This window comes from Triturus cristatus, chromosome 7 (assembly GCF_964204655.1).
Source record: "Triturus cristatus chromosome 7, aTriCri1.1, whole genome shotgun sequence".
Lineage (NCBI taxonomy): Eukaryota > Metazoa > Chordata > Amphibia > Caudata > Salamandridae > Triturus > Triturus cristatus.
Genome location: NC_140590.1, coordinates 738,511,845 through 738,539,438, shown reverse-complemented (window position 1 = coordinate 738,539,438; position 27,594 = coordinate 738,511,845). Strand labels below are relative to the sequence as shown.

General features: G+C 45.0%; 1 protein-coding gene across 1 annotated transcript in view; it reads left to right on the top strand.

Moving 5' to 3' along the window:
* ENGASE (endo-beta-N-acetylglucosaminidase) overlaps positions 1 to 27,594 on the top strand; it is a 244,404-nt gene that overhangs the window by 63,416 nt on the left and 153,394 nt on the right. The window contains exon 2 of the mRNA XM_085617454.1: positions 12,651 to 12,727. Within this exon, the coding sequence (XP_085473580.1) occupies positions 12,651 to 12,727 (77 nt within the window). The remainder of the gene's footprint in view (positions 1 to 12,650; positions 12,728 to 27,594) is intronic.

Here is a 27,594-nt window from a genome sequence, read left to right as displayed (position 1 = left end):
CCGGATCCAAAGTCGACGAAAAATACGCGCATATACGCTGCTTGTCTCCAAAAGACTGTGTCAGCACTGACAATGCACAACCCTCTTTCTCATGGCCATACAGTGTAAAGGGCTTACTGTAGTCGGGGGTACCCAACACAGGAGCCGAACACAAAGCATTACGCAATTTGGAAAAACTTTTCTGACAATCTTCAGACCATGGAACGGGATTCGGTGTTTCTTTACAGGTCAAAGCTACCAAAGGTTTGGCCAGCAAAGAGAAATTCGGTATCCACTGTCTGCAGTATGATGTAATGCCCAAGAAAGCACGTACTTTTCTCTCTGTGTCCTTGGCACACTCAATTTTGCAATTGCCTGAATTCTTTCTGGGGTCAGTTTCCTTCCCTCCTCCGATAAGAGATGACCCCTAAGTAGGTCACTTCTTGTCGACAATATTGCAGTTTTGAAAGGGACACTTTGTGATTTAAATCAGACAAATGACGCAACAACGACAAGGTGGCTTCTTTACAAATTTCCTCAGTATCTGCAGCGATTAGCAAATCGTCGACGTACTGAATAAGGGTGGCGCCATCAGGTAAAACAATTGCATCAAGCTGTGTTTTTAAAGCCTGACTATATATTGATGGACTTTCACAGTAGCCTTGAGGAGCGCGTTTGAAGCGGAAGCTTCAGCCTCCTAAACTGAAGCCAAAAATATCCCTGCTCTCCTCGGCAATCTGGATGCTGAAGAAAGCATTCTTCAAGTCAATCACCGAGAACCAGGTGGCGGAAGCTGGAATCATAGTCAATAGGGCAGTGATATCAGGAACAACTGGAAACTGTGGCACAACTATTTTATTGACCTCTCTAAGATCAATCACGAACCTGTAAACAGGTGGCTGAGAAGGGTCAGTACGTTTCAAAACAGGCAGAACAGGACTATTACAAACGTTGCCTCTTGTCTCTTCAATTACATCTTTTTCAATCAAATCATAAATGATCGCTAGCAACGCCTTTTCACCTTCACTAGAGATCTTGTATTGGGGAATGCGTGGCAATTTAACATTGGCTTTCAATGTCCCAACATATGGCGGTATTTCCAAAAGACCCACATCATTAGGACCAGTAGCCCAAAGAATATCAGGAAGAAACGAAAATTCTGTCGGAAGTTTATCCTTCGACAAATACATTGGAGAGATCACTTTCTTACCCAGTCTAAGTTGTACTCCCGAGGGAGAACAATATAATGTCGCATACAATCTTTTCAACAAATCCAATCCTAACAAGTTTTCACCACAACCTGTTAGAATAAGGGGTGGTTCCAATTCACAAGGTCCAACAGAAAGGGACATAGGACTAGAAATCGGATTCCTAACCGGGGCGCCAGAAAAACCTACTGAAACATTCATCTCGCCAGACAAAGGTGCGCCAGGGAGTTTTGAGTGCATAATAGAACTCTTTGTAGCACCAGTATCCAACAGAAAAGGCTCTGACACACCTGATGTAATCACCTTAACATAAGGTCCACTCTGATCTACTGGAACTGAAACAACTCCCTCTCTTTGTCTATGGCTGTCCTAGCAATCATTACCTTCCATATTCTCATCTTCTGCATAGTAGTCATCAGCATAGTACTGAGCCGTCCTACCAGACGCGGTATTTTGCTGGTCAAAACTATTCATTGAATTCTGAGACGGAAGGGGACGCGCGTTCTGGGGTAAACTTCCACGTCCTCTACCTCTAGGAGCTTGTTGAACACCTCGACCTCTTGCGCCAGAAGCACCATTCGCACGCTGTAACAAAATAGGACAACTATACTTGAAATGACCCTCTTCTTTACAATATGAACACTGATTGGGACCTACAGGAACACGTGGCTGAGAATACTCGAACCTTTGCGAGTTTCTCTGAAACTGTTGAGGCTGCTGATAGTTACTCTGACCACCACGTGGCGGATACGCCTGTTGTAAAAGAACTTTAGTCTTCAATTCTTTAGTTTTCTTTTCTGCTCTATCCTTCTCATCTTTATCCCTATTTTCGTAGTACTGTGCAGTTGCCAATATTTGTGCTGAAGAGGAAACTGCCCAAGAACTCTCTGAATCTTTCAATTTCTTACACAGCTCGGGAAGCAAATTGTGCACAAACTTGTCAACGAACAACCGTTGACCACCTTCTGTACTCATATCTTGACCGCTGTGGTCGATAAACGTTTCCTCAAACCTAGTGAAGAAATCAGACACTGTTTCATCTTTCTTCTGCTTACACGCAGACAATTTATCCCAATTCACACGCATCGCAGGCATTAAAGTCTTCATGTAAGTAATGATCCTAGCAGGGAGTTCTGTTACCAAAGGCTCAGGCTTGGCACCACCAACTTGTCTATCATTTGCAGTACTAATATTAGCCCATGAGTCACCTAACTCTTGCGCATGATCTGTATGGCGAATCAATCCCCACAAAGGTTGTGGAACAACATTCCCAAATAACATGTCTAGGTCGGCTAAATTCATAATGCATGAGTCTGCAGTCTGTGACAATTCCTTATAATATCCTGCAGGGTTTTTACGGGGATCAGGCAAAGTCTGCTTAAGGGCTAAAACTTCAGCTCGCTTCCAAGGAACATGTACCCAAACACGCTGAAAATGAGCTGGAGCAGCAACAATGTGATTAACGGCATCAGCCGCAACGGCTTCCTTCCATACCGGAGGGACTTCTCTCATTGGGTACTGTCGCACATTTTTCCTAACTGAGGAGTCAGGCTCAAACAGTGAGTGGGAAAGATCTTTATTCCTAAAGGACAACAGCGTCGCAACTGCTTTCTCAACATCGGAACCCACAATCGTGCCCTTTGAAAACTCAAACCGTACACGACACAACTCAAGCGGATTTGTTTCTAACTCATTATCCTCCAATTCCTCACAAAGGAAAGCACACATTTTCTCAAAAACGTATCTTTGTTTTGGTGCTTGCCATTGACGGAAGACATCCATAACAGACTCTACATCATATTTAAAAGGGAAGGTACCCCATTTACGCGCCATATGGTCAAACACTTCTCTCTCTGGCAGTTGACTACGCGACTGCATACGTTCCGAATTAGGGGTCACACCAGCTGACCCGAAGAGAGGAAATATAAAGCTAGCAACAGTATCAGTCATTCTCTGTCTGATAGAAGGGGAAGTTGACAAGAGAACAGGAGGAAAAACAGAGGGAGGCAAGGCAGACGCAGATGCAGACGCAGAGGCAGTATCAGGAAGAACACCAGAAGAGGCAGTCGGTGTAGTAGACAAAGTCGTAGGGAGTGCAGATGAAGCAGGTAGCAAAGTCGGCGGCCCTTGAGGGGGCTGCGCCATAGGAGTAGGAGCCAACTGAAGAGGAGCTGGCGGCTGTGGAAGAACCCGAGGCACAATAACTTGAGGTTGCACAACTAAAGGTTGCGGAGGTGCTGTAGCACTCTGCGCATAAGGGGGTGGCGAACTCAACAAGTGTGACATTAAAGGATCTTTCTCAATTTCTTTTGCTGCATCTTGCTGAAGAAGCGGCGAAACTGGATAACATTTATCGATCACCATTTTACGTTGCCTGTGCAACTGCTCACTCATCTGTTCTTCTTCATTATCTTTAAACTGCATAGCAGCTTGCATTATCGACATACCCTTTTCTCTCTTATTTCTCTTTGCTAATTTAATTTCCTTCTGTTTGGCTTCCTTACGCCATAGGCGGAAAGAGTCAAACATCGCCGGCCGGGCTTTCTTCTTAAAAAGTTTAACCTCCAGATTATCCAGAATTTCTGTGTCAAAACTACCATATTGGGGCCATTTTAAAGCACCATCTTTCCTGGTGTATCGGATCCATACTTCATTATATGTGATAGGGCCTACGCCATGCTTCACATATAGTTCATAGGTTGGAGTTCCAATCAGAGGAACCGGACACGAGTGCTCCAATCGGGAATCCCTATTACAACTAAGACAAAACAAATTTCCAAGTCTGCTAAGACCAGCCATCTTCGCTCTCTAGTCTAGCTTCAAACTTCAAAGGATTATCGAATACGATAGTCTCGTGAATACACGAGTCCCTCGGCTTTGGTACTTGCAAGTTCCAAATCAAAGATCCCAAGGGGATACCAAACTAAGAACCAAACTAAGGACTGGGAGACGCTCCACTTATACTTAACTGAGATATCGATGACATCACCAGAAGACTCGTCTATCGTTTCGCTCTACCAATCATCAAGGGTCCAAAACAGGGCGATAGTCAGGGCAGCAGTCCTTCGTAGCCGTCGGGAAGCGGGGAACCTCGCAGCAAAGACTTTCGGACCACGTCGACATACAGGGGTCGATGAAGTGCCGGCCTTCCTCCAGAATTTTCACAGGAAGCTCCTCATGAACCTCTGGCTTGGACCGGTACCGCTGAAATCGCCCAACGTTGGGCGCCAACTGAAGTACTGGGTTTTTCAGAACCCAGCGGTGCCAGGGAACACACCCTAAGACTTCGAGTTCTTCCTGTTTCAGACTACAGAAACACAGAGTCTTCTTGGTGAAGTCAAAGATCGTATTTATTGGCTGCAACCAGTAACAGGTATCCTAGAAGTACAACACGGTGTATATTCTCAGCAGACTGCTCAAACTTACAAAGCCAGCCTTCTCCTTTTATACAAAATATTGTGCTTTAGGCAAACATTCCTTATTTTACAGTTGACCATTCACATAGTTTCACTACAAAGAAAACGCAGAGTCATGATGACAAGCCCATATTTCAGTTTGTCCAGCCCTCAATCAATTACCCGGCGAGGCTTAGTACTTTTATCAGATATCAACGAACCCCCAATAAAAACGGGCACCTCCTCCTCATAAAGCAAGTCATAAAGAAAGAAGCAGGGACAGGTGTGTGTAAGATTAGGCATGGTTTGTGTGTGATGAAAAGGTTTTATGATCTGCCTTCCTTGATACTAATCTCATTCGGCCACTGGGAAAGGAACTGGCCGAACAGGTTTGGCTTCAGGCGGTGGAGTCAGCTTGCCCAGGTCACAGAGGAGTCAGCAAAGGTGTATGTGTCTTTCAGACTCGATTTTTGGCCTAGTCATTGGCCTATGTGAGGGCAACCACAAAATGGCTGCCGTTCAAATGGAAACCGAGGGATCAGAACGGAAACTATGATTTCAGGGTGATTTCTTCACCCGAATATGGCGTAAATGCTCATGCATAGTAGCCTAATCATTTGCGGTCTGCTGATACCAAAATCGTCATGATACGACGATGTTTATAACACGGGTCCAGAATTTTCAGTACCACACCGCGCTGTGCAGCAGCACGCTCAACCAAGCAGAGCAGCTCCGCCTGAGCAGCATGGCCTCACCCAAAGCCTTCTGGCCATGCCATGGCCCAGTGTGGCCACGATCGATGAGGGGTAGTGAGAGAGACCACGTGGTGCACGACCCGTGCATGGGCCCGAGGCAAGAGAGGCCTTCACCACTACAACGTGTGGGAGCACGTGGGGCGCTGCCATACCAGCCGGGACCTGTGTGATGCCTGCCACCTTGGGAGATGTCCCCGCACCACAGGCAAAAGAGAGAAGAGGCGGCCTACTCCCTTGTGTTTGGCCCAACCCAACTGATGCCGGTCTAGCACTCGAAGAGCACATGTACAGCCTGAGACTGTCTCAATGTGGTTAGAGCGTCTTTGGGGCCCGAGTCACAATGCATCCCAGGTTAGCATGCTGTTGCACATAGAGGAGTCGTACACGCATACCCGCCGGCAGCCATTCTGATGACCAATGACCTCACCCTCAACCTACCATCAGCAAAACCACAGAAGTAAGGCGACCCACTGCAGCATATCAGATGCCCAGAAACAACTTTGCACCACACCTGCAATATCGGAGCGTAAGCAGCCCCAGTCCCAATGGACAGAGGCACACCGAATGGACTCGCCAACCTCGTGGCATTGGTCCCTGCCCATTTTTCAATCCTTGGCCCGCTGCCAAGGCAGGTAGCTAATTGGAAGGACTGGATTGACTGTTTAGAGACCTATTTTGCAGCCATGGATTATGCCGCAGAGTGGAAGTGATCACTCCTTTTACAACTTGCGGGGCAAACATTCACAAGATTGCAGAGGGTAGTCAAAGCAGGACCTCCATACACATACAGTACCCTCAAGATGGCTGCAACAGAGTACTTTGAATCATTTGCGAACCCAGACTAAGAAAGGTTCCTCTTCCTCCAGACACAACAGGAACTGTAAGAGCCATGGATAGGTTCTTCACACTCATCAAAGAACTCGCCAGCACCAGCGCCCTTCCCAATGAAGATGAAGAAGTACACGTGCAGTTCATCCAAGGAAGTGCATCATCTAAACTCAGAAGATGTGATCCAATTGAGCACTTCCTGTTTCACTCCTATTCTGTTTTCTAGCATATTTAAAATTGTTCAATGATCTGCTGTGTTGAATGCGGTCGACCCGTCCAGTAGAATTAACTGCCATTTATCTCCTTTGCCAAGGATTTGCAGAATATCCTGCAGGATTCTTACTGTGAGCGTTTCTGTACTATGGCTTGCCCTAAATCCAAATTGTAACTGTAAAGAAAGAGAATCGTTATCAATGTATTTTGTTTAGTTGGGGCACCACTCGTTTCTCCATAGATTTACCTAACCATGATTAGTTGGTTATTGGTCTGTAGTTGTCCAGGGTTTCTGGATTAGCGTTGTGTTTTTTCGGGGGCGGGGGGTTGTTAGTGAGATTTGTCCAATCTTCAAATCAAAGAGAGACAAAATGGTACGACAAGATGGCATTTGTATTTTATTGTTTCAGCAGGTAAGAAGTAATCTAAGTAGAACACTGGTTGCAATTGTTAGATTTAATTGTGTTACTTTGAATGTGTTCCATGTGTTGTTTTTTTTTGTTAAATCGGTTTTTTTAAGGCTTCAATAAGGTGCTTTATTTCGATTATCTCTGGAAAAATCTTGGGAACTCATTGCATTTTTCCTCAGAACGGGTGGTACTTTCAATTTATGATCTGAGGTGTCTCAATTATAAATTTAAATACAGTTATCGCTGGGATCTGAGAGCCGGTAGCGTACTTTTGAATGTATGCTGCTTTCACATTCTTTATTTCAGATTTGTATGTTTTTCTAGCTGTTTTCAATTTTAGTTTAATACTGGGTGAGTTGCCAATTGTTCATTTCTTTTCTACGTTTTAGTTGCAGGTTGCGATTTTATTGAGTTTTTGTTGAACCATGTTTTATTAGGCAAGTTTCTGAATTATTTTAATGTTTTCGGGGCACCTTTTCTACATATTTTTATTATGCTTTTATGTAATTATTTAGGGGTTTGTTAATGTCGGTGTAAAACTTCTGGCTGTCAAGTTGTGTGGTGACGAAGGTTCTCAGTGCATCATCAGTAATATTTCTGTATTTACCTAGCACAGTTATCTCTCTAAATTGTGACTGATGTATTAATTTGTTCCTGAGCAGATTTGTCCAAGAGAATTGTAAAAGCATCACAAGTTCCTAACAGGCCACTGATCACCAGTTCCACACTCACAATAGCCATCATGGAGTGGCACTTCCTTCCTCCTTTGGGCTACTTGCAGAAGCTTTTCAGAGCAGATTTTGCACTCGGATATCTTCTCTTAAATGCTTAGCAGATTTGAAATCTCAACAGGGTCACTGCAGACACGAACATTTTTTATCAAGGGTCTTGTAGTTGGCAGTAAAATGGGTTGGCACCAGAAGTGTCTTTTAGTGAAATGGGTTGGCAACTAGAAGTTTCTAGCTAGTGCCGATTATCCCAGTGAGGGTAGGTAACCTGAGTTGGGTATAGAAAATGATGAGTGATTATGTTCGCCAGGGAAGTCGGTTCATAATTTGATATCCAGGTGTTTGATCTGCGTGGAATGCCTGTGCCTCTCTACTAGGGGGGGTCGGATACTGGCATAACATCTGCAGAATGGTAAATAGACTAAATCCTAGCAATACAAAACACCATAATCAAGCCTATCACACTGTCAACCATGAGATATGGACAAACATCCCGTTTATTCAATAACCGGAGCAGTAAAAAAAGGTTAAAGCAAACAAAACAGCAGCAGCTGTATTGTCACGACAGTTCAATGAAACCGCCTCTGCAGTCTGAAGTTGGGGCCCATGGGGAAAGTAAAGTGTCCTGGAAGCTTAGAGATAGGCTTACAAGATGAGGTTTGAAATAGATGCTTGATGGAAGACTATGGTGTAGAGTGGTCGGGGTTCGAGTTCAAACAAAATATATGAAGCCTGGCAGCCAAGCACAGCATGGAAGTAATAGACTTTGCAGGACCGTAGCATCAGACCGCGATCTAGGAGGAATGAAAAATGAAGCAAAGCAGACTAAAGCAAGGCAATTATCCAATATTGTTCATGGTAAAATATAGCAATGTGCCTGGGGATGGCCTGTCATTTTCATGACTGAAATGGGATTCTACAACTGATGCATACCTTTTTTTTCAAACATATTTTTATTGGCATTTCAAATTATTGGCCTTCTCGTTGACAATTAGAAATATATGCTTTTATCGTACCATGGCATAATATATATCTCGAGAGTAATCACATACATTTGTTTCTGTTCACATAATGATCGTACCTCTGCCTCCCTCATAGAAGGCGGCTATGACATAGATTATTTATGCCTAATATTATACTCCTCTATCTCTCAAGGCTGCCATTTGCTTTACTCTCAGTAACCTATATGCCACCATATTTGTACTTTTTATTTCGCCAAAATGCTGGTGTGTCGTCAGAGATATTATCTATTTGTTGTTTTCTTCTAACAACCAAAAGCAGGTAACAAACAACAACTGATGCATACCTGGAGTAGAAAAATTGCATTGAACAAAAGACCTTGCAGTCTCTGGATGATCTGCAGAAGAATGCAGACTGGGTCTGTAGGGCTAATTCTATGATAGAACATACTGAGTAGGCAAGCTGGTGGGATCTTGGCTTCCCAGTTCAAAAGGGATGCAGTGGCATTCATTCCATCGGTGTCCCAAAGTGGTCTTGTTCTCTCCATGCAACTTTCAGTTTCTAGCTGACGTCCGAAAGTAGTCACCAGGTCTACAAAGGAGCAGAGCGAGAACTCATCCTCTCACCTCGATGAGTTGTTAAAAGAGGGGACAAATCCTTTTCCAATGCCACTATAAGCCTTCCTGACCCTTAAGTGACTGTTAGGCTTCTTATTCCCAAGGAATACAAGTTTATCAGACCAAAGTCCACCTAACTCGGTTCAGGGAACCCTGTCCTTGTTGAGTTTCTTCTTAAGTTCTCCGTTGATGTGCATGGATTAAAAAGACCTGGGGAATAGACTGGGTTGGGGCTTGTGCCCATTTTTATGTCCTTGTCTCTCTGGTTGAGGCCTACCGTAGATCTGGACCTTTCCCAGATCTGGCTACGAATTAGAAATCCCTCCTGGCCAGGGAGTGTTGCTGTGTCCCATCCTCTGGAAAGATGACAATGCTGAATGGTCTGCCCTATGTTTCCGGAGCTTGCAGGCTTCCCTAATTCAGGTGTAAACCAGAAGGGAAAGAAGCAGGAGCTAGCAGGTAGGACAATCACATTGACGTAAGGCCATCTCATTTGGGCCACACACACTCACTGCCGCTTGCGTGTGGGACCCACAAGGTGGAAGAATGCGGCAGAGAGATAGTTTCAAGGCTGCGTATCCCGAAGCATATGGCCAGCGGGGAACTCTGTGGCTGATACTGGTGGAAAAAATGGTGCAACCTTTCAGTGGGTCTGGAACCCCTCATTGCCTTGTTGTGACTGGCACATTAAGTAGCCGTGGAGACACTAGACACTTGCTGTTTGGCAGGTAGAAAGAAAAGCGATATATAGTTCTTGCAAACCAGTAGTTGTGTTCTGCTTGATCATGGCAAAACATCTACACAGATTTGCATAGATCTCTTTGGATCTCACTGGGTACTCCGCCTCCTATCATCTACCATGCCTATAGTATGGAAGTCAGCAGATGGGGATTTTCACTTCCACCATCGTCTGAAGCGTGTTCTGTGGAGTCCGCTTCTAAGCTAGTACTGTCTTATGCACAACACAATAGGCCACCAGTGCTGAGATGCTGACTGGTGTTTCTAGGATCAATATCTCCTGTAAGTGCATGGCACTGACAAGTAGGTACTCTCCATATTGCCTCGTTCAGACAGTGGAAAGTGCCCTGGACACATCAATCCAGACTTCTGTCTTTATTTTCTTACTAATTACACCCTCCGCCTGGGTGGTTGTCATGTCCTTGTAGTAAGGGCCTGTTGTAATAGCCAGATGTTACTCTAAAAGCCCTCCTTTAGCATTACTTCACCTTTCGCCAGATAGAACTTCTTGCGGTAACTCAGCACACTAAGGGATTACATTTGGGTAGTACTAGTTGAGCTGAAGACTGAAACATCATCAAAATAGGAAACTTCAATCTTTGTTAGCACTTTATTGTACCTAGGTTTTCAAAGGGCTTAACCTTCCATTATGTAGGAAGTTGGAGGATAGCGTCTTCTGTTGTAAATGGGGGAACAACACATTCTGTGCCTTCAGGTAAGGCCCATTGTCAAAATTAAGGTGGCAACATGTTGGGTGTTACTTTTGGTATGAGGTTCAATCAGGTGTGAGCTGAGCAGAATCTTTTATGCCAATAATTTTTATATTGTTTTAACTGAACTTGTCAAAGACGGATTTGAGGGCATAGTGATCTCCAAGGCCTATGACTTCTCACTTTCTTGAGCAGCTCTGCCTTTGTACCGTTTGGAATCCGATATGGCTAGAAGAAATTTGAGGATACATCACAGGGCACACTCCTGAAGTACACTTGCTTGCTCTTCCTTGAAGGCTACTACCACAACTGAAAGCTCACAGGATTTGCCTAAATTGTTTAATGCAATCCGAGGGCTGCATTTAATTGATCTGAGCATACTTTAGTATGGAAATAACCTGGGTATAATCAAGCCAACAAATTGTCCTCTTGTCCCTTCCTAAACATTCATTTTAAGGGCTTGTCTAAAATGATAGAACATCATATCCAATTGGTTGTATTAGGCTTTGTCCTGTTGACAAACATGCCGGATGAACACTGAGCGGCCGGCAACTTAAAACATCTATCTTAACTTGCTGAAGCATTTGTAACGGCCAGTCCATACAACCTGCCTTTCAGTCTGAGACAAACCAAAGGACACACAACCCAAGTTTCTGTCAAACATTGCAAATTTGCCTGATTCTCGCAGAGAAGCGATGTTCAATTGAATGGCATATGTCTGATTTAATTTCCAGGACATTACTAACAGTTCAATGGTGCTGGAACGGCATTGCTTGCAACATGTTCCATGGAGGATCTCAAAGGAACTGAGCACATTACGTTTGAGGGGTAATAGTAAACATGAGCATTATCTCACCCACTACTTGACTCCTCCTCCACTAATATGCATAGAACGGATATCAACGTTTTGTTGAGATGCTCAGTGAACGCATTAATCTTTAGGTGCAAGTTGATACTGAACATAATCACCCTAAACATTTGCTTAAAGCTCTGGGTCAGGTGGCAGTGGAGGAACTGAGCATTTCGGCCCAAGTCTGCCTCAGTGGGTAGCCTGCCTGTGAGAAGACCCCATCAACATTACAGACTCACCCTGTCAGGAATAAGAGAATCATCAGGGGAGAGTCTTAAGAGGATGTGAGCGCAGAGTAAGACTATACAACGTGGGCATAGAACATAACTGATCAAAGATGGAATTTGACATCTTAAGTAAAGATTATGGTTAAATTGTAATCCTGATTTTAGTACGCGGAACTCCGCGAAGTGCAAAAAAACCTCAGCCGCGCTACGCGGAGCTCCGCAAGCGGCGGAGTACGTTAAATAAATGCCGTTTGCAGTGATTTTTCAGCACCGGGTGTTTGTCCGCACTGAGCAATCATCGCGAACGGCACCAAGCACAGCGCAAGCGGGCGCTGCTTCCTTTCTGCCACTTGAGTAGATTTTTTACTTGAGCAACAGCTTTCTCAACACGAACGGGCAGTTTCTCAACACGAGAAATTCGACCGCCCGCATTGAGAAATCTCGCCGGGAGGTTAATTTCCCATGCCCGCGCTCGTCAACTTGACTTTGACGATCACGAATGAGGAAAAATCTCGCCGGGAGGTGGATTTTCCTCGCTCGCGTCCGCCAACTTGATTTTTATGAGCGCAAGCGAGGAAAAACACTCCGCTACGCAGAGTGCAGTTTTCTGGAACTCGGCGAGCTCTGCGTAACGCGGAGTGCAGAAAACTCCGCAAGCGGAGTGGAGTTCACCTCCCAGACTTAGTAAATTGTATGTTTCATGTATAGAACTGTGTTCTGTTAGCTGCGGTCTCTTGTGGATTTTGTTGTTTCTCTGCAAGTTTTAGAGCGAGCCCTAGTATATGTGTGTCAGTATGTTTGCCTTCTACTTGTCTGCAAGTGTTTCCTTTTTATGTCTTTAACTGATGTGTGGGGGTTATTCTTTCTTAATGTGTATGTTTATGTCTGGTCTGATTTCTTTGAGTGTATTTCTTTTATCATCTGTGTACTTGTATTTCTTTGTTTTTTTTTATGTGTTGCACACCTATCCCATCAAATGGTTGCACTCACTCCTGGAGTCTAAGGTCTTCTTCTTTTTTCTTTTTCTTTCAGCACGGAGGGTGTGGGTTCCAGCACTGCAATAGCAACTCTTTATGAAGTGGTACGCTATGATTCTGCCCCGTTGTCTGGTATGTAACCTCCGACAAGTGAACTTAACTGATGCATCTGTCTCTACGTGCATGATATATATATACATATATATGTGTGTGTGTGTGTACAAATATATAAGAAAAGTGAACTCAAAGTCCAGAACTGCTGATATCGGGGGTACAACAGAACATAAATAAGTTGTCCTAACCACATTTCTGATTTCATGTTTGGCGTCAAAAATGTTGGGGTATCTGAGGGATAAAGTGCCTAAAAATGTCATAAACACAAAAATATATACATACATAAATATTAAATAGGAAAGGTTATAAGAAGAGAATACATTTACCATCCTGTATTGTGGCATTTACTATCGTACTGAATTGTGCTCACAGCTTATATACAAATGTCGATTGACTGTGAATACCCGCTGTGAACACTGAGTGCAGTTACTAAGAGAAGGAGTGTGTGCATTGTACAGTCTCTTTGCGTGCCATAGTCTTGGGTCTTGTTAATAAGACTGACAGTTGGGCTTTTCCCACAACAGTTTTTATTATTTTCAATTATAACACATTACATCATGTACACCGTAGACGTGCTGGTTACCTCATTTTCTCCACATCACAAATCATTGAGTGATGTGCCTGGTTACAGAGCTGACTTGAGTGTACAGCACCCAATAATTTTACTACTTGTCAGCTGTTAGGTTTGTGATCAGCCCATCAAACAAAGGTCTTTTCATCCATCATGGTTGGCTGTCATCTCCGAAAGAGAGTAGTATATCGACCTCCTCAAATCCATGAAGTTTACTTCTGCTCTTTGATGCCATGCCGCGTTGCTTCAGACTCGCCTTGGACCCCATTGAAAATAGCATTTTCCTCCCACCTTCTGTTGCTTCATGATTCTGTTCTGGTCTAAGCCAGAAGGAGGTACAAAGCTAATTGTCTTCTAGCCATCATTTTATCCCATTTCCTCCTTTGTATGAGGATTACTGGGTATATTTGGAGATTGTTTAATTAACTTCTATCACTGGATGTGTAAAATGTTGCTATTACTTTCTTCTAAGATCCGTGCATAGCTGACTAGCTCCTGACTTTATGGAAGATGCTTTAAGTTGTCTACAACAGTGCTTTCTTCCGGAATCTCTGGATTTATTTTATGCAAAACATGCAGAGTAATGCGTGTGTGATGTAATACATTAAACTGCAGAAGCTTGCATCAAGCTTTTCGTGACCATTCCTTTAAATGCAAATATGCTCCTCTACTTCATTCTATATACATACAATTGTTCCTCCTATATGTAATCCTCCAAATTAGACCCAACTTTTATTGCCGAGAGCTGACTATCGTACATCAGTAACCTATAACATTTGCAATTGATTGCCCATCCGTGCTTGGCTCCCTTGGAGTCCTCAATATACTAGTCGCCATCTGCATGCTTGGCAATCTCCCTCTCAGGCCTCGGGTGTCCGTAGCAGCCTTTGTGATATTACAATATTGTATAACTTATTCCGCTCATAGCTAAAAAAATGCCCCTCCTCATACCACAATCTGTTATTATTGTGTATCACAGTCAACCAGGTATGCAGTTCTTATTAAATGTAGTCTGTCTGCTCAGGTCCGTTAAGTTCCACAGAGTCTTCAGGGAGCATTACTCTGTAGGAATAAATGCCCTTACACACCTAAATAGGTTTCATGCTTCATCATTGGACCTTTGTTCCAAGTTGGGCTGGTGATGCAGTGCCCGATGTGTACCCTCAATGAGGGCTCTTTACTGCAGATCATTTTAAAAGCCGTATGGTGAAGTGTGGGTATAATTGTTGATTGTGTCTTAAGTGAATATGTGAGGTAAAAATGGGACGCGGTACTCTTCGGAAATATTGTAATGATTGAGTCCTTCTTCCTATGTGAAAATCCGTGGTGCTATCTCCTAGAAATGATTATCTAAGATAGCTGTAAGTCGACCTGTTTAACCGCTTGTCTAGAAGTCTTATAAAAGTTTCTCAATAGTTGCTCGTGTGCACTGGAGGCTGCTGTGCAAATCTGCACTGTTTTCATTACTTTCTTAGTCACCCCAGCCAAACATGTCTTGTAACTTTGCTTAAGAGTGGGACCATGAGTTAACTTCCTCAAAGAAGCTATTTTGAGCCTTATCTAGAGTTTGGTGGATGGGAGACTTTGTCTCAAATGTAGTGGATGTCCTGTTTTTCATGTTGCAAGCGCATTATAGCCTACGCCACTTGTATTACAGAAAACTAGATATCCATCACATTGGTGCTGAAACATCCCATCCGCCAAACTGCAAATAAGGCCCTTAGTCCAGGATCAGAACTAACCAGCTATTCCCTAGTGATGAGGTGCTTTATTTTCACAAAATCTTGTTGGTGCGAATTTCTATTTGGCTGCAATATAAATTATCCACCTCCTTGACCCCCTTTCAGCAGCCATCTCCGCACACAATCCTCCTACAACTGTCTTGATGGTTGTGCCACACTGGATGGCTTTATGTCTTTTAAAGCTCAGCTGAGCTAAAACAGAGCTTCTTATCACCAGGAATCCAGAAACAACTTGAACTCCCACAAGCTGGCCTGGGGTCGTGCAGCCACTATCACTACCCTCTTGGCTTTCTACAACCTGGGCATCTACATTGCTTCTGATCTCTCTCTTGACCCTCAGGTCTCCTTAGTCGAAAGTAGCTGCTTTTGTCATATAAAACATCTTAAGAAAAGTCTGCCTTACTTTACCTCAGATTATCACATCCCGCTGTTATGGCACTACTACATTCCCGCAAAGATTATGGCAACTCAATCTACTAAGGCCTTCCATAATCTTTTTAAGCTGTCTTCAATTGCCACACAATGCTGCGTTGCACTTAATCGCTGGTACCCACCAACATGATCATATCCCCCTCCCCCATTCACACCCAGTTACACTGGTTGCCCATCAGAAAGAGAGTTCTGCTTAAGTCATTGTCCACTGTATAATTCATGGTTGTACTCCATCTTTTCTGACCTCCAAATACCAGCCCCTTTTGTGCTCTGGCGGCCAGCTGATATTAGACAACCCTAAATTTAGAAGTGCCTTCTATAGTGAGTTTGCCTTCTCTCTGGCTACATCAGGAGAATGGATTAAACTCCATTTTGACCTCCTCTCGCTTCTGTTCACTCCCAAGTCTTTAGAAACAAATTGAAAAGTTTTTTCCTTTATACTTTTTTAACGTACAGGTTTTTATTTGATTTGATCAGATTTCTGTTGTTTTTGTGTTAGACTCTAAAGCATCAAGATACCTCAGTATACTTGTGCGTCATTAATAATCCATAGTTTAATAGATGGTGTAATATCTCCTAAATCGACTTTGCCAGCCATGTTTAAACATTCCTCATTCAGGATGTATAACATTTGAGCAACACAGGAAACTGGGGATTGTGAGTAAAGTTTCTTATTGTATCTGCCAATACACGAAGTAGTAAACGCTTGTTTGGGTGTCATTGTTGATCAACAACTTGTTCCGTAATTTAATTTTTAAAAGTCAAAAAAATAAAATGACCACTTTGTCTCTTTTCTAATGAAAGCTTCCCCAAATCAGAAGATACTTCCCCATATTTTCCTTTTTACTCTAGATGTGTAGCATGCAATGACAGACGCCCCAAAATTCAAGTGGAGGTTCGGGGGAAGGGGGATTAGGGAAATAATTTTTTTTTAAACTTCCCTGTCCTGCCACCGATGCTGCAGACCGCTTCGCTGCCCCTCTTCTCTCCTGCTCCTGATGGTGTCCTACCAGTTCCTGGGACACCAGCACAGGCTCCCCACCCAAGTCCGGCGCTGCTCTCAATAGCATGAGAGCAGCACCAGGATTGGTCTGAGCGGCCTGGTTGGCCCTAGATAGCCGCTGAGCCCGGGACCAAAAACCCAGGTGACTCCCCTTGCAAAACCAGGTTATTTTCTGATAGGTAATTTTGATGTCGCCTCAATACGCTTTGGGCCCATGCCTGTTGCGGGTAATTGATCCACCCACACGAGTGAGGTACCATTTTTATCGGGAGACCTGGGGGAACGCTGGGTGGTAGGAAATTTGTGGATCCACACAGATTCCAGAACTTTCCCACACAGAAATTTGAGAAAAAAGTGATTTTATTTCAGCTAAATTTGAGATTTGCAGGGGATTCTGGGTAGGAAAATGTTGGGGGACCCTTGCAAGCCATACCTCACAGGAGTCCCCAGGGTGTCTAGTTTTCAGAAATGTGTGGGTTTGGTAGGTTTCCCTAGATGGCCACCGAGCCCGGGGCCAAACACTCATGGGACCCCCCGTGCAAATCCAGGTTGTTTTGTGATAGGTAATTTTGATGTCGCCTCAATAGGTTTTGGGCCCTTGCCTGTTGCGGGTACTTGACCCACCCACACGAGTGAGGTTCCATTTTTATCGGGAGACCTGGGGGAACGCTGGGTGAGAGGAAATTTGTGTCAGCCCAGTGATCATACAACCTTCCCACACAGAAATTTGGAAAAAAATTGATTTTTTTCAGCAAATTTGAGGTTTGCGGTGGATTCTGGGGAGGGAAATGTTGGGGATCTACGCACGCCATACCTTATTGGACTCCCCAGGGTGTCTAGTTTTCAGAAATGTGTGGGTTTGGTAGGTTTACCAAGATGGCCGCCGAGCCCGGAGCCAAAAACTGAGGTGACCCCCCTTGCAAAACCAGGTCCTTTCAAAATAGGTAGTTTTGACAATATGTTTTGGGCCCTTCCCTGCTGCGGGTACTTTGCCCACCCACACAAGTGAGGTACCATTTCTATTGGGATAACTTGGAGAAATGCTGGATGGTAGGAAATTCGTTGTTTCTTTCTGAAGCGTGAACATTTTGGCACAATAATGCAAGGAAAATGTGACAGTCACATTTTGAGGTTTGCAGGACATTCTGAGTAAGATAACTTGTTGGGATCCACAAGAGAGACATCACCATGTACTCCCATGGGTGTTTAGTTTATGACCATATCTGCAGTTGGTAGGTGCACACACACATACTGGTTGGATGTGACACGAGGGCGAGTGATGGTTCGGTACATAAAATTTTATTAACAAGAGATTTGACAAAAATGAAATGCAGTGTCAATAATTGAAAAGATAAAAAACTGAACCAGTGACTCGCAGCTCGTGAGCTATAAAGCTGCGTCAAGGCCCCAACCGCTCTACAGGGCATTCACACAAGCGTGGAGTGGCGTTTGGCTAGCAGTGTGTGTTTTGACCAGTAGCAAGTCACTACTCACACACCGCCAGCCCAGCGCCAGTCCACGCACACCACCAGCCAAGCGCCAGTCCATGCACACAGCCAGCTGAGCGCCAGTTCACGCACACCGCCAGCCGAGCACCAGTCCACGCACACCGCCAGCCAAGCGCCAGTCCACGCACACCACCACTCGGGGCAGTACATACGAGTCTCCTTCTGCTTACCTCTTCGCCAACAGACTCTACATCTCCTACTGGGAAAGTCTTTTGAGGGCGTGGGAGGAATGTGATCAGGAAAGTGGTGATCTTTCAATCTAGCCACATCCTTCCTCCACTCCAACTCTAGGAACACTTGCCTGTTGCAGTACAACAAGGCTGCCTATTAAAGACTCCTGAAACTTAGCATAAGTCATCTTTGACTCAGGACAACAATCCTTGAATATAACAAAAGCATTAAAGGTTGCCAAGTGGAAAAGGTGGATAGCCAACTTCTTATACCAAATGTAAGCCTTAAGAAGAGCAGTGTAAGGTTCCAACCTCTGATCTACTCTATCAACACCACCATGTGCCTATTATAGTCTAAAATACACACAGGTTTGCGTGCTTCAGCAACCTGAGCCCAAACCGTCACAGGTGAAATGCTTTCATCATGGATGGTAGTCAGCATCTCCCCTGTCTGAAAACTTCACAGCTAGAAGTTCCTCGCAACTTAACACACCGCACTGACCCCGCACAAGCTTTTGACAAGCAAGTTCTTTTGGGAAACCTTCACGGTTAGAGCGGATTGTGCCACAAGCAACAGTGTCCACTTTGGCAAATTCCCTGAACAACTGTACACCAGTGTAGAAGTTATCTATGTATAAATGCTGAACTTTGTTAAAAAGTCCTTTACCAAGTTCCCACATAATTTTCTCAGTCACTCCAAAAGTGGAGGACAATTGGGGGGAGTTAATCATGGAATCCTTACCGGTGTACACTCTGAAACTAGAGACATATCCAGTCCTACTGTCACACAGCATATACATCTTAATTTCATAGCATGCCCTCTTACTAGGAATGTATTGCCTAAAAACCAAGTGGCCCTTGAGCAAGACTAAAGACTCATCCACTCCTATTTCTTTCCCTGTAACATAGATCTCAGAAAATCGATCTACAAAGAGTCAATGACCGGCCGAATCTTAAAAAGAAGGTCACAATCAGGGTGATCTGGCGGCAACGCTAAACCATTATCGACAAAATGCAGCATCCGAAGCAGAAGCAAATACCTATCATGACTCATGACTGCTGGAAATATAGCCGTTGCCATCAAGGGACTAGTAGACCTTAATGGCTTCCTTAGCAAGCCCATCAAAAAAGTTAAACCCAAGAACTTCTTCATCTCTTCCAGATTTGTGGGAGTCCACCGGGTAGCTCTAGAGTGGGGCCTAAGGCTGACACTGTTGTTCCTCAAAAACTGTTCGGCATACAAATTAGTCAACAATCTCTGCCAAAAATACATCGTCCATAAACAACTGAAAAAAATGTATTGGCAAAACGTTTTTCAGTATTCACTCTACAACCTGGAACACCAGTAAAGTCTGGCAATGCCGGCTGCACCATGCCTGGGGCAACCCAGCGGTCAGCACTTCCAACAGGAAGCCTTGCAGCACCTGGCTGCAGCCCAGATGCCTCTTGCTGCACTATCAGCACATCAGTGACCTCCTCCAAAACCGGCCCTTCATCTGCACTAAGAGTAACTTCATACGATAATTCCTCGTGGACAGAAAACTCACTGCCTGAATCTTCCACTCCCTCCTCTGCCTCAGATGCAGAGTCAGTCTCTGAACCATTGTCAGAGGAAAACTTAAAAAGCATACCAACAACCTGCTGAGCAGTAATCCTGCAGCTAGCCTTTATCCTTACTAAGAAAGGAGACTGCACAAACAAGTCAACAACAACCAACACTGTGCAAAATAAGTAAGTAAAAAAGATGTGTGCCTTTATCACAAAGATCTATATACTCAAAAACTATATGATTCACTTGCAAGTTATGGCTACACTCACCAGCACCTACTCTGCAGAGACACAGCGAAAACCAATGATATCCCACTAGAAAGAAAAAAATGAAACCAATTACTCACAATACAACAAAATACACATTGAGTACAAATGCAAAAAGTTTTTGACACTCAAAAAACAGAAGTCAAACCTACAGCTATTATTACACAATTTGCAAAAAACACATTCATGCAGGCAAATGTACAAAAAAAGTCTCTTACCAAACACATGCAACTACACAAACAGCAGAACCATCAGTAACGAAACCGCAACCTGGAATTTGCAATTCACAAGAAATAAAACAATTAACATTATAGCACGCTATGTCACTACTCAAATGGTCAATCTGCCAAATGGGCCTTCAAATAGGGCTGAGAAAAATGGGAGGTGATCGTGCCCAAGGGATCAGGTGAGGTTGTCTGCCAGGCCGATCTGTCCCCCAGGTGGGCCAGAAAACAGCAGACTGAAATGTGCCCCCCTTGCAAAAAGAAACAACTCCCTGGTGCCTAGCAGGGGTTTCTGCCTCCCCCCTAGGGTAGAATGGGCAAAAAAAAACATTAACCAAATTTTACCCCCTTGGAAGCAACCATGTTGCTTCCATTACACACAAAACAAAATCCCTGGTGCTCCCCCGCCCCCTCCCCATTTTAATTTTAAAGAAGTCCCTGGTGTCTAGTGGGGTTTTCTGCCCCTCCTGGAAAGGCCAAAAAAACGGGCTGATCTGCTCCCAGGGGGGAGGGGTGGCAGAATACACATATGTAAAAAAATATGCCCCCTGGAAGCGACCCTTGCCTAAGGGGTCGCTTCCATTTTATTTATTTTTAAATCCCTGGCTCTGGTGGACTTTTCTGCCCCCCCTGTAGCCAGAAATGCTAGTAAACCCAGCCGATCTGTCCCCAAGGGGGGAGAAAAGTCTTTAAAATATTGTGTCCCTTGAGGAAGTGACCCTTGCCCAAGGGGTCGCTTCCTTTACATAAAAAAGAAATCCCTGCTGCCTAGTGGGGGCATTCCTGTTGCACGATCGCGATGCCAGCAAGAATGCCCTGCATTGAGACATCAGGGGGAGGTAAGACTCTTTCCTCTCCCCCGATGCCTCAATGAATCCCAATTCCCCACCCCCACCCTCCCCCTCCACCCTATTGAAGCAAGGAAACTCACCTGTTTCCTGCTGGACGCACTGGATGCAAATAACTTCCAGTGCGTCCGGTTGCTCCTGATAACGTCGCGCGCTGATGTAATGGGATTGCCTGGGGTGAGGTCGGGGGTGGCAACAGAAACTCTTCCGCTGCCATCCCCCTTTGTGGGAGCTAGATGGGCTGCCCATGGGGGGGGGGGGGGAGCGCCAGCGCTTCCCTCGTGGGTGGGTGCCATGACGCAGAGGTTCCGCCATGAGCCCAGGCCCAGCCTTGCTCATGACGGAACAAAGGGTTCAAATCCTCTGTGTTTGGTGCCAAGGTTTTGACCGATTTACCCCTCCTAGCAACAGGCCTACTCGGTTTAACAGAGGTTTTAACAGCAAGCGCAAGACCTTCCAAGCGCGATAGTAAATGATGTAGCCGGGGAAGGGTCAGGGATTTTCATACATTTTGGGGGAGGGTGGGTAATTTCCTTGTCAAGGGCACCGACAGCGTTCATCAACAAGTTCTTGATCAAGGTACTAGGCTTACCCTGGGGCTTAGGAGGCTGAACATTTCACTTTACCATTTTGGGAGGAGGTGAAAAACAAAGAGCCAAGAGAGTAAGTCCAGCTCAGCCCCATCCGGCCACGTGCAGACTGGCCTGCTCTTGGACCGGTCTTCGTCTGGGCATGTGCCCGGGGGTTTCCTACGGGAAAACAACACGCTTAAGAGCGCTGGCTGGGCTGGGGATCTTCGGAGCCTCGAGTGAGCAAGTCAGGTTTGCAGGATGGGAGTTGCCTTGACGAAGGTTTGACTACAGGCGTCCCTTCAACTCCTCGAAGGCCCAATGAAGGTCTCCTATCATGATTTTTTAGATTTAAAACAGACCAATTAGGTGCTGTATACATTTTGATTTCTTATTTTTGTTTATCACTTTAATTAAGTTAAATATAACATTAGGAGTGGGAGCATTATTTCTCCTCTGAGGTCCTGAAGAAAAGACTTGGGGTAGGGCTTGAAACTGGTCAACCAACCAGGGGAAACAGTAGGTAATTACACCTCGAGCATTTCCTGTCTTGTCCCCAGATTTTAGCATATCAGCTAGGGGAAGAAAAGAAAGTGTTTTTTGTCCTAATATCTAGATATTTTTAATATTCCTCCCATATAGTTTAAAACCCACTCTGTATCTTAAAACCACATAGGTGTATCGGTATACAGGAAAACCCCTATTTTCTATTAAGTGCTCCCACGTCTCCGTAGGTAGCAGCACGCCCCTATCCGTAGAGGGCAGGGATGGATCCTATGATGGAGCATACCACCAAGGGGAAACCCGGGTGGGTGAGGGTTAGAAGGGACTCTCTTTTTGGTTATTTGAAAAACAAAGAGCCAAGAGAGTGGGTCCAGCTCTGCCCCATCCATCCGCGTGCATACTGGACTGCTCTTGGCCGGGTCTTCGTCTGGGCATGTGCCTGGGCATGTCCAATGGGACAATAACACGCTGAAGAGCGCTGGCTGGGTATGAAAGCCCTCTTCCTGGGCTTGTGGTTTTTCCTGTAGGCTGTCATCTCCCCACAGCAGTCCGCAAACATGCCTGTGCCCACTAGAACACAACACGCTTAACAGCGCTGGCCGGATATGAGAGCCCTCCTTCTGGGCTTGTGGCGTTTCCTGGGTGCTGTAGTCCAGCCTAAGCAGTCTCCTAAGCGTTGCAAACGTGTCTCATCCAATATCTCCTTTATTGTCAGTTTTGGGTAATTCCGCAATAGATGGAGAAGAGAACCAGCATTTCCACAACCCCTCCAACAAACTGAGCTACGACCCTTGTTCCATTGATAAATCCGAATCAGCGAATAATATCAACACGTTGGAGATTTGTAAGGGTTTCTTTGATTGTTGCGCTGGAAGCAATGGTTCCAGCTCTAGCAAAAACTCTTTCCATTCCCTATTGGTCAACTGTCGCCCGAAGTCCATTTCCCATCCCTTCTGGCCCGCAGTCTTGCCCAGTGTCCTTTCTGTCCTGCAAAACTGATATGTCTCAGCGAGAACCTGCATCTCACCCTCTTTTGTTAGTATTCATCTTTCCAAGGGAGTTAATTGTCTCCCCGAAACCCAATTTTGAACAAGATAATAGGCTAGGCGTTTTTTTCTGGGATCCCAAATTCTTGTTTAATTTGTTCGAAGCACTTCAGCCTGTCTTTGTCATATAAATCTCCCATCCGTTTACAACCCACTTTCTGCCACACTACATATTGTTCTGTAGAATGTGCTGGTATGTAGTCCTGATTACCCAAAAATGCATGAAAGGATGAGGAACATAGACATTACTCTCCGCAGTGCCACTACATCCCAGGCCTCCAATGTTGCAGAGATCACAGTTGTAGAAAGTAAACTCCATGGCCTAAGATGTTTAGCAACCAAATCGCCTTCTGTATTTTGATCCGAGCAACTGCCTGATCCATAAAGCACCAGGACTTGTCACTCCAAGGCCGATTCCTTTCCAGTACATATCGCAGCTGCGCTGTGCAATAGCAGTTTATAATACAGGGTATTCCCACACCTCCCTCTTTTGTATGGTGATATGTAATATGAACAGCAATCCTAGTGTTTTCCCCCCAAACATAGTTGTTTATGGTCTTTTGTATTTCTTTCAAATACCCTTGCGGGGGCGGCAGAGTGCTAACCTGCATTAGATATGTCTCTAGGTAGAGTCGTCATCTTTACTGCTACTACCTGCCCCAGACGCGATGAAGCACCCAAGTCCCATTCCTGCAAGTCTGCCTTCAAGGCGCTTAATAGGTCTTCATAATTCATCTGTGGCTTTCTTTCAGGTGTGGAGTATAATTTTACCCCCAGGCATGTGTTTCTCCCCACGCGAGTGAAAAGTATTCCTGGAGAGCCAACCGTTGCTCCGAAAGTGACAGGTTCAATATCTGTGTTTTTATTTTTTTTTCACCTTAAAGCCTGACATTCGACTATATGTAGACATTTTCAATCGCCAATGGGAAGGAAACCCAAACTCACCCCTCCTGTCTCACCAAACTGCTCGCACCCTGTTTGCCCATGGCTCCATGCACTGAGCAAACAAGAAGGGGGGCATTAGGCCCCCGTCTAGTTCTCGTTCTGTGTGGAATGGGGCTGATATCTCTCATGCACAATCAATCCGAGGGTCTTGTAAAGCGCGGCTTGTCACCCCGGGAGGTCTCCAGGCATAGGGCGGGGAGGGGGGTGGTTCGAGCCTTGGTCAGAGGGCGATGGTGATCAGAAAGCCAGGTCGTCATTTGCTTCCAAAAGTACCCTAGAGATGGGTAGGTGCGCAGGTGGAGGGGGCGGTAGTTCCAGGACTTGGCGGCGAGGTAGGAAAAGGAACGACCTCCACAGCGACTATGACGGGTAGGTCGAGGATGAGTCTTGCCACTGAGTTCCGGTTGGTTTGGAGGCAGTTCAGGAGTTGTTTGGTGGCTCCGGCGTAGAGTGCGTTGCAGTAGTAGAGGTGGCTGGAGGTGAGGGCCTGGGTGACTGTCTTCTTGGTTGGTATAGGGATCCATCTGAAGATCTTGTGGAGCATGCGGAGGGTGTGAAAGCAGGCAGATCCTGGATACCGGGTTCACTTTACCTCTGTTCTATCACTGGCTTAACCATCCCTTCACAAGAGTCTATGGGCTGTGATGCTTTTTCCGGAAATTGGACCGATATTTCCAGACACTTGTTCCTCTTCATTGCTGTTGTTATTAAAATGTTTTTTAGGTCTTGCCTTCTAGACATCGCATACAGGGTCTGCTTTGAGAAATAGTGTGAGTTTAGGACCATACTGGAGCTTGGAGACAGTCCATAGCTAACTATTGGTTGGCTTTCCTGTCACTCTTGTTTGCTAGCTTCTTATTTGTGTCACAGCTTGTCATTCTTGGGTTTGTTCATTCCATGTAGCATAGTCACTTTACCATCTGTTTTAATTGACTGGCTTCTATGCTTCCTCTGCTTGTTTTTTCGCACTACTTTTTTCTTGTGGGGTTAAGCACTCTATGGGATGCATGTGGTTTTCAGCTGTCTCCCTCATGTACTTCTCTTCCCCGCACTTTGTGTTGCTCTCTGTTGCCCATATGCTTCTCTCCGCCCTCTCCATGTTACTCTTGACCTCAAGCACTTCCATCCTTTGTTTTCATGCCCATTTGCTTGCCCGTGCTCGACTTTGTTGTCTGTGTGTTGTTTGCTTTCCTGCCACCCTTGCCCTCCATGTTACTTCTCACCACCCACTCCCTCAGTTTTATTTCTTCCCCTTGATCTGTAACCATTTTTAGGTCTCGCCTGGCGTGGGCTGCGCACATGCGCAGTCTCGATGGCGAGAGTTAATGATTTGGGGTATTTTCTGTAAAGGGCATTAAACTCCGCCCCTCTTTTCCGTTGGCCGGCGTCACCGTTTATGCTAAGCGGTGGCCAGCCATTGGAAAAAAGCCCCTTGTGACATTTTCCTTAGGCTTTTTGAGCCGTCCCATTTGGACGGGCTTGTCTGCCCTCCTTGCGTCGCAAAAGCTTTCTTATCTTTATGGGGCCATGTGTTTCAAACACATTGCCCCATAAAGACAAGAAAGCTTTCACGAGGGACGAAAGAGAAAGTGGACCGTGCTTTTTGCTCTGTTTTTCACGATGAGCCACACTAGAAAACAAAACTTTACAAACGTTTATAAGTATGAGCTGAATATAGTTCCACCTGGCCCCTTCTGTGGCACTGCATTGAAAGTGTCCGTTTATTTTAATTTATTTTCTGTGTGCGTGCCAATTGTATGTGTGGTAGGATGTTTGTTACACGCCACTGTGGGGAGGAGGTAGCTTAAAACCAACCCGGGGCGGGGGGGTGAAACACAACAACTGGTGCTTCAAACTGCATAGGCGCAGGGAGGCTGATCAACCATTGGGCTGTGATTAAAGGCGCAGGAAATTGCATGTGTGAAAGGAATTTGGAAAAACGTTGATGTTTTAATGAAAAACTAACGCAACAACTCCCCCAAGAGCCCCCCCCCACACCCAATCAAGGAAGCAATTAAGACAGACTCAGTCAAGAGTGAACCTCAGGCTGAGCCTTCTGAGGGGAGACAATGCGATTCGTCCTTAGGAGTGCAACACTGTAAAAGTGAATGGGTGTGGCCTGAATTTATGTCCCCTCTGTCGTGGAAATACCAGTGTGCAGTAATCTCACTCTTTACAGTATAGGTCCAAGGTGTAATGCTTGTCACGAGTGAGGCCTGTGGCGTGAGCCTTGAGTGAGTTACCACTGGTGACGCTGAGCAGTGGCTGAGAACATCACAAGACCTGACAAGTGGGAGGGCGTTAGGATCAACTTCCCACGAGTGCTGCAGGCTTATTTACCACTATTTCACTTTTAAATGGAGGGCGATTAAATACAAATAGTGGACATTTACATGCAAACAGGAGCCGACGTTTAAGTGAAAACGAGTTGCATTTTGGGGCTAATGCGTAGGTTCACTGCAGTCATTCTATTTACCTGTAAATGATAACATTGTTTGGTATTCGTTATTAATATTTTCTTTACAATTCTAGATAGACAGTTTTAGCCTTGGGGACACTTTTAAGTAAAATGCACTTAGAAGTTCAGGGGAAAGAAACTTCAGGATAATGTGCTGCATGGATAAATACTTATAAGGTCCTAAAGGCGAGACCTGTTGGCTATGCCAATGCTTTTTATTGTTCTAACATCATAGTTTAAATTTCGCATTATGTGCAATCACATAAACGCGTCTTGAGGTTGTGATGCTAAAATAGCAATAGAACCAGAAAGTGGAAAGAGAAACCCCAGTAATTTTCTTCTTTAAAAAAAAAAAAAATGCTTGTATTATATTGATAATGTCAGTTAGATGTGTCACTTGATAACCGTTCTTGGCTGTTAAGGGAGACTGATTTTAGCTCTAGCGCAGTTTGGATGTGACCAATCAGACCTGAATTATGCCTTTGTGCACTGGGTGAATTATATTCATATCTGGGAAGCCCCTTTTGACTTAAATACAATTTTCACCAAAAACTTGCAATTTTGCATCTGACGCAGGGATGCCGAAAAGCAAGGTTTGTAAAGGCTTCCAGGATTAGGTGCATGTGTTTCACCATTTACTTCTAGGACACCGACTCCTTTAATATTTTTCGTTTGTTGAAACGTGCGACAGGGGTCTCCCAAGCACACATTTACCAGCAGGGTAGAGGGAAAAATTCAGCCATGTCACGTGCTGTATAGACATTATACAAGAATAGCGTAGTGCTCACTGCACCCCGAGAGTTGAGCACGGGGCCAAAGGCGTTATGTATGGGGGTGTAAGTGCTAACCAGACCTGAGGGGCATCAAGGCGCTGTGTAGAATTGTAAAAGAATAAGGAGAGCACGGAATGCTTGTAGATCTTACGCAAGAGGGTCTCCAGCACTAACTAGGCCCGAGGGGCATCGTGGCGCTGTACAGAGATTGTACAGTAATAATCCAGCGCCTATGGCCGGAGTGCACATTGGACCCAGACATACAGGAAGAGGTAGA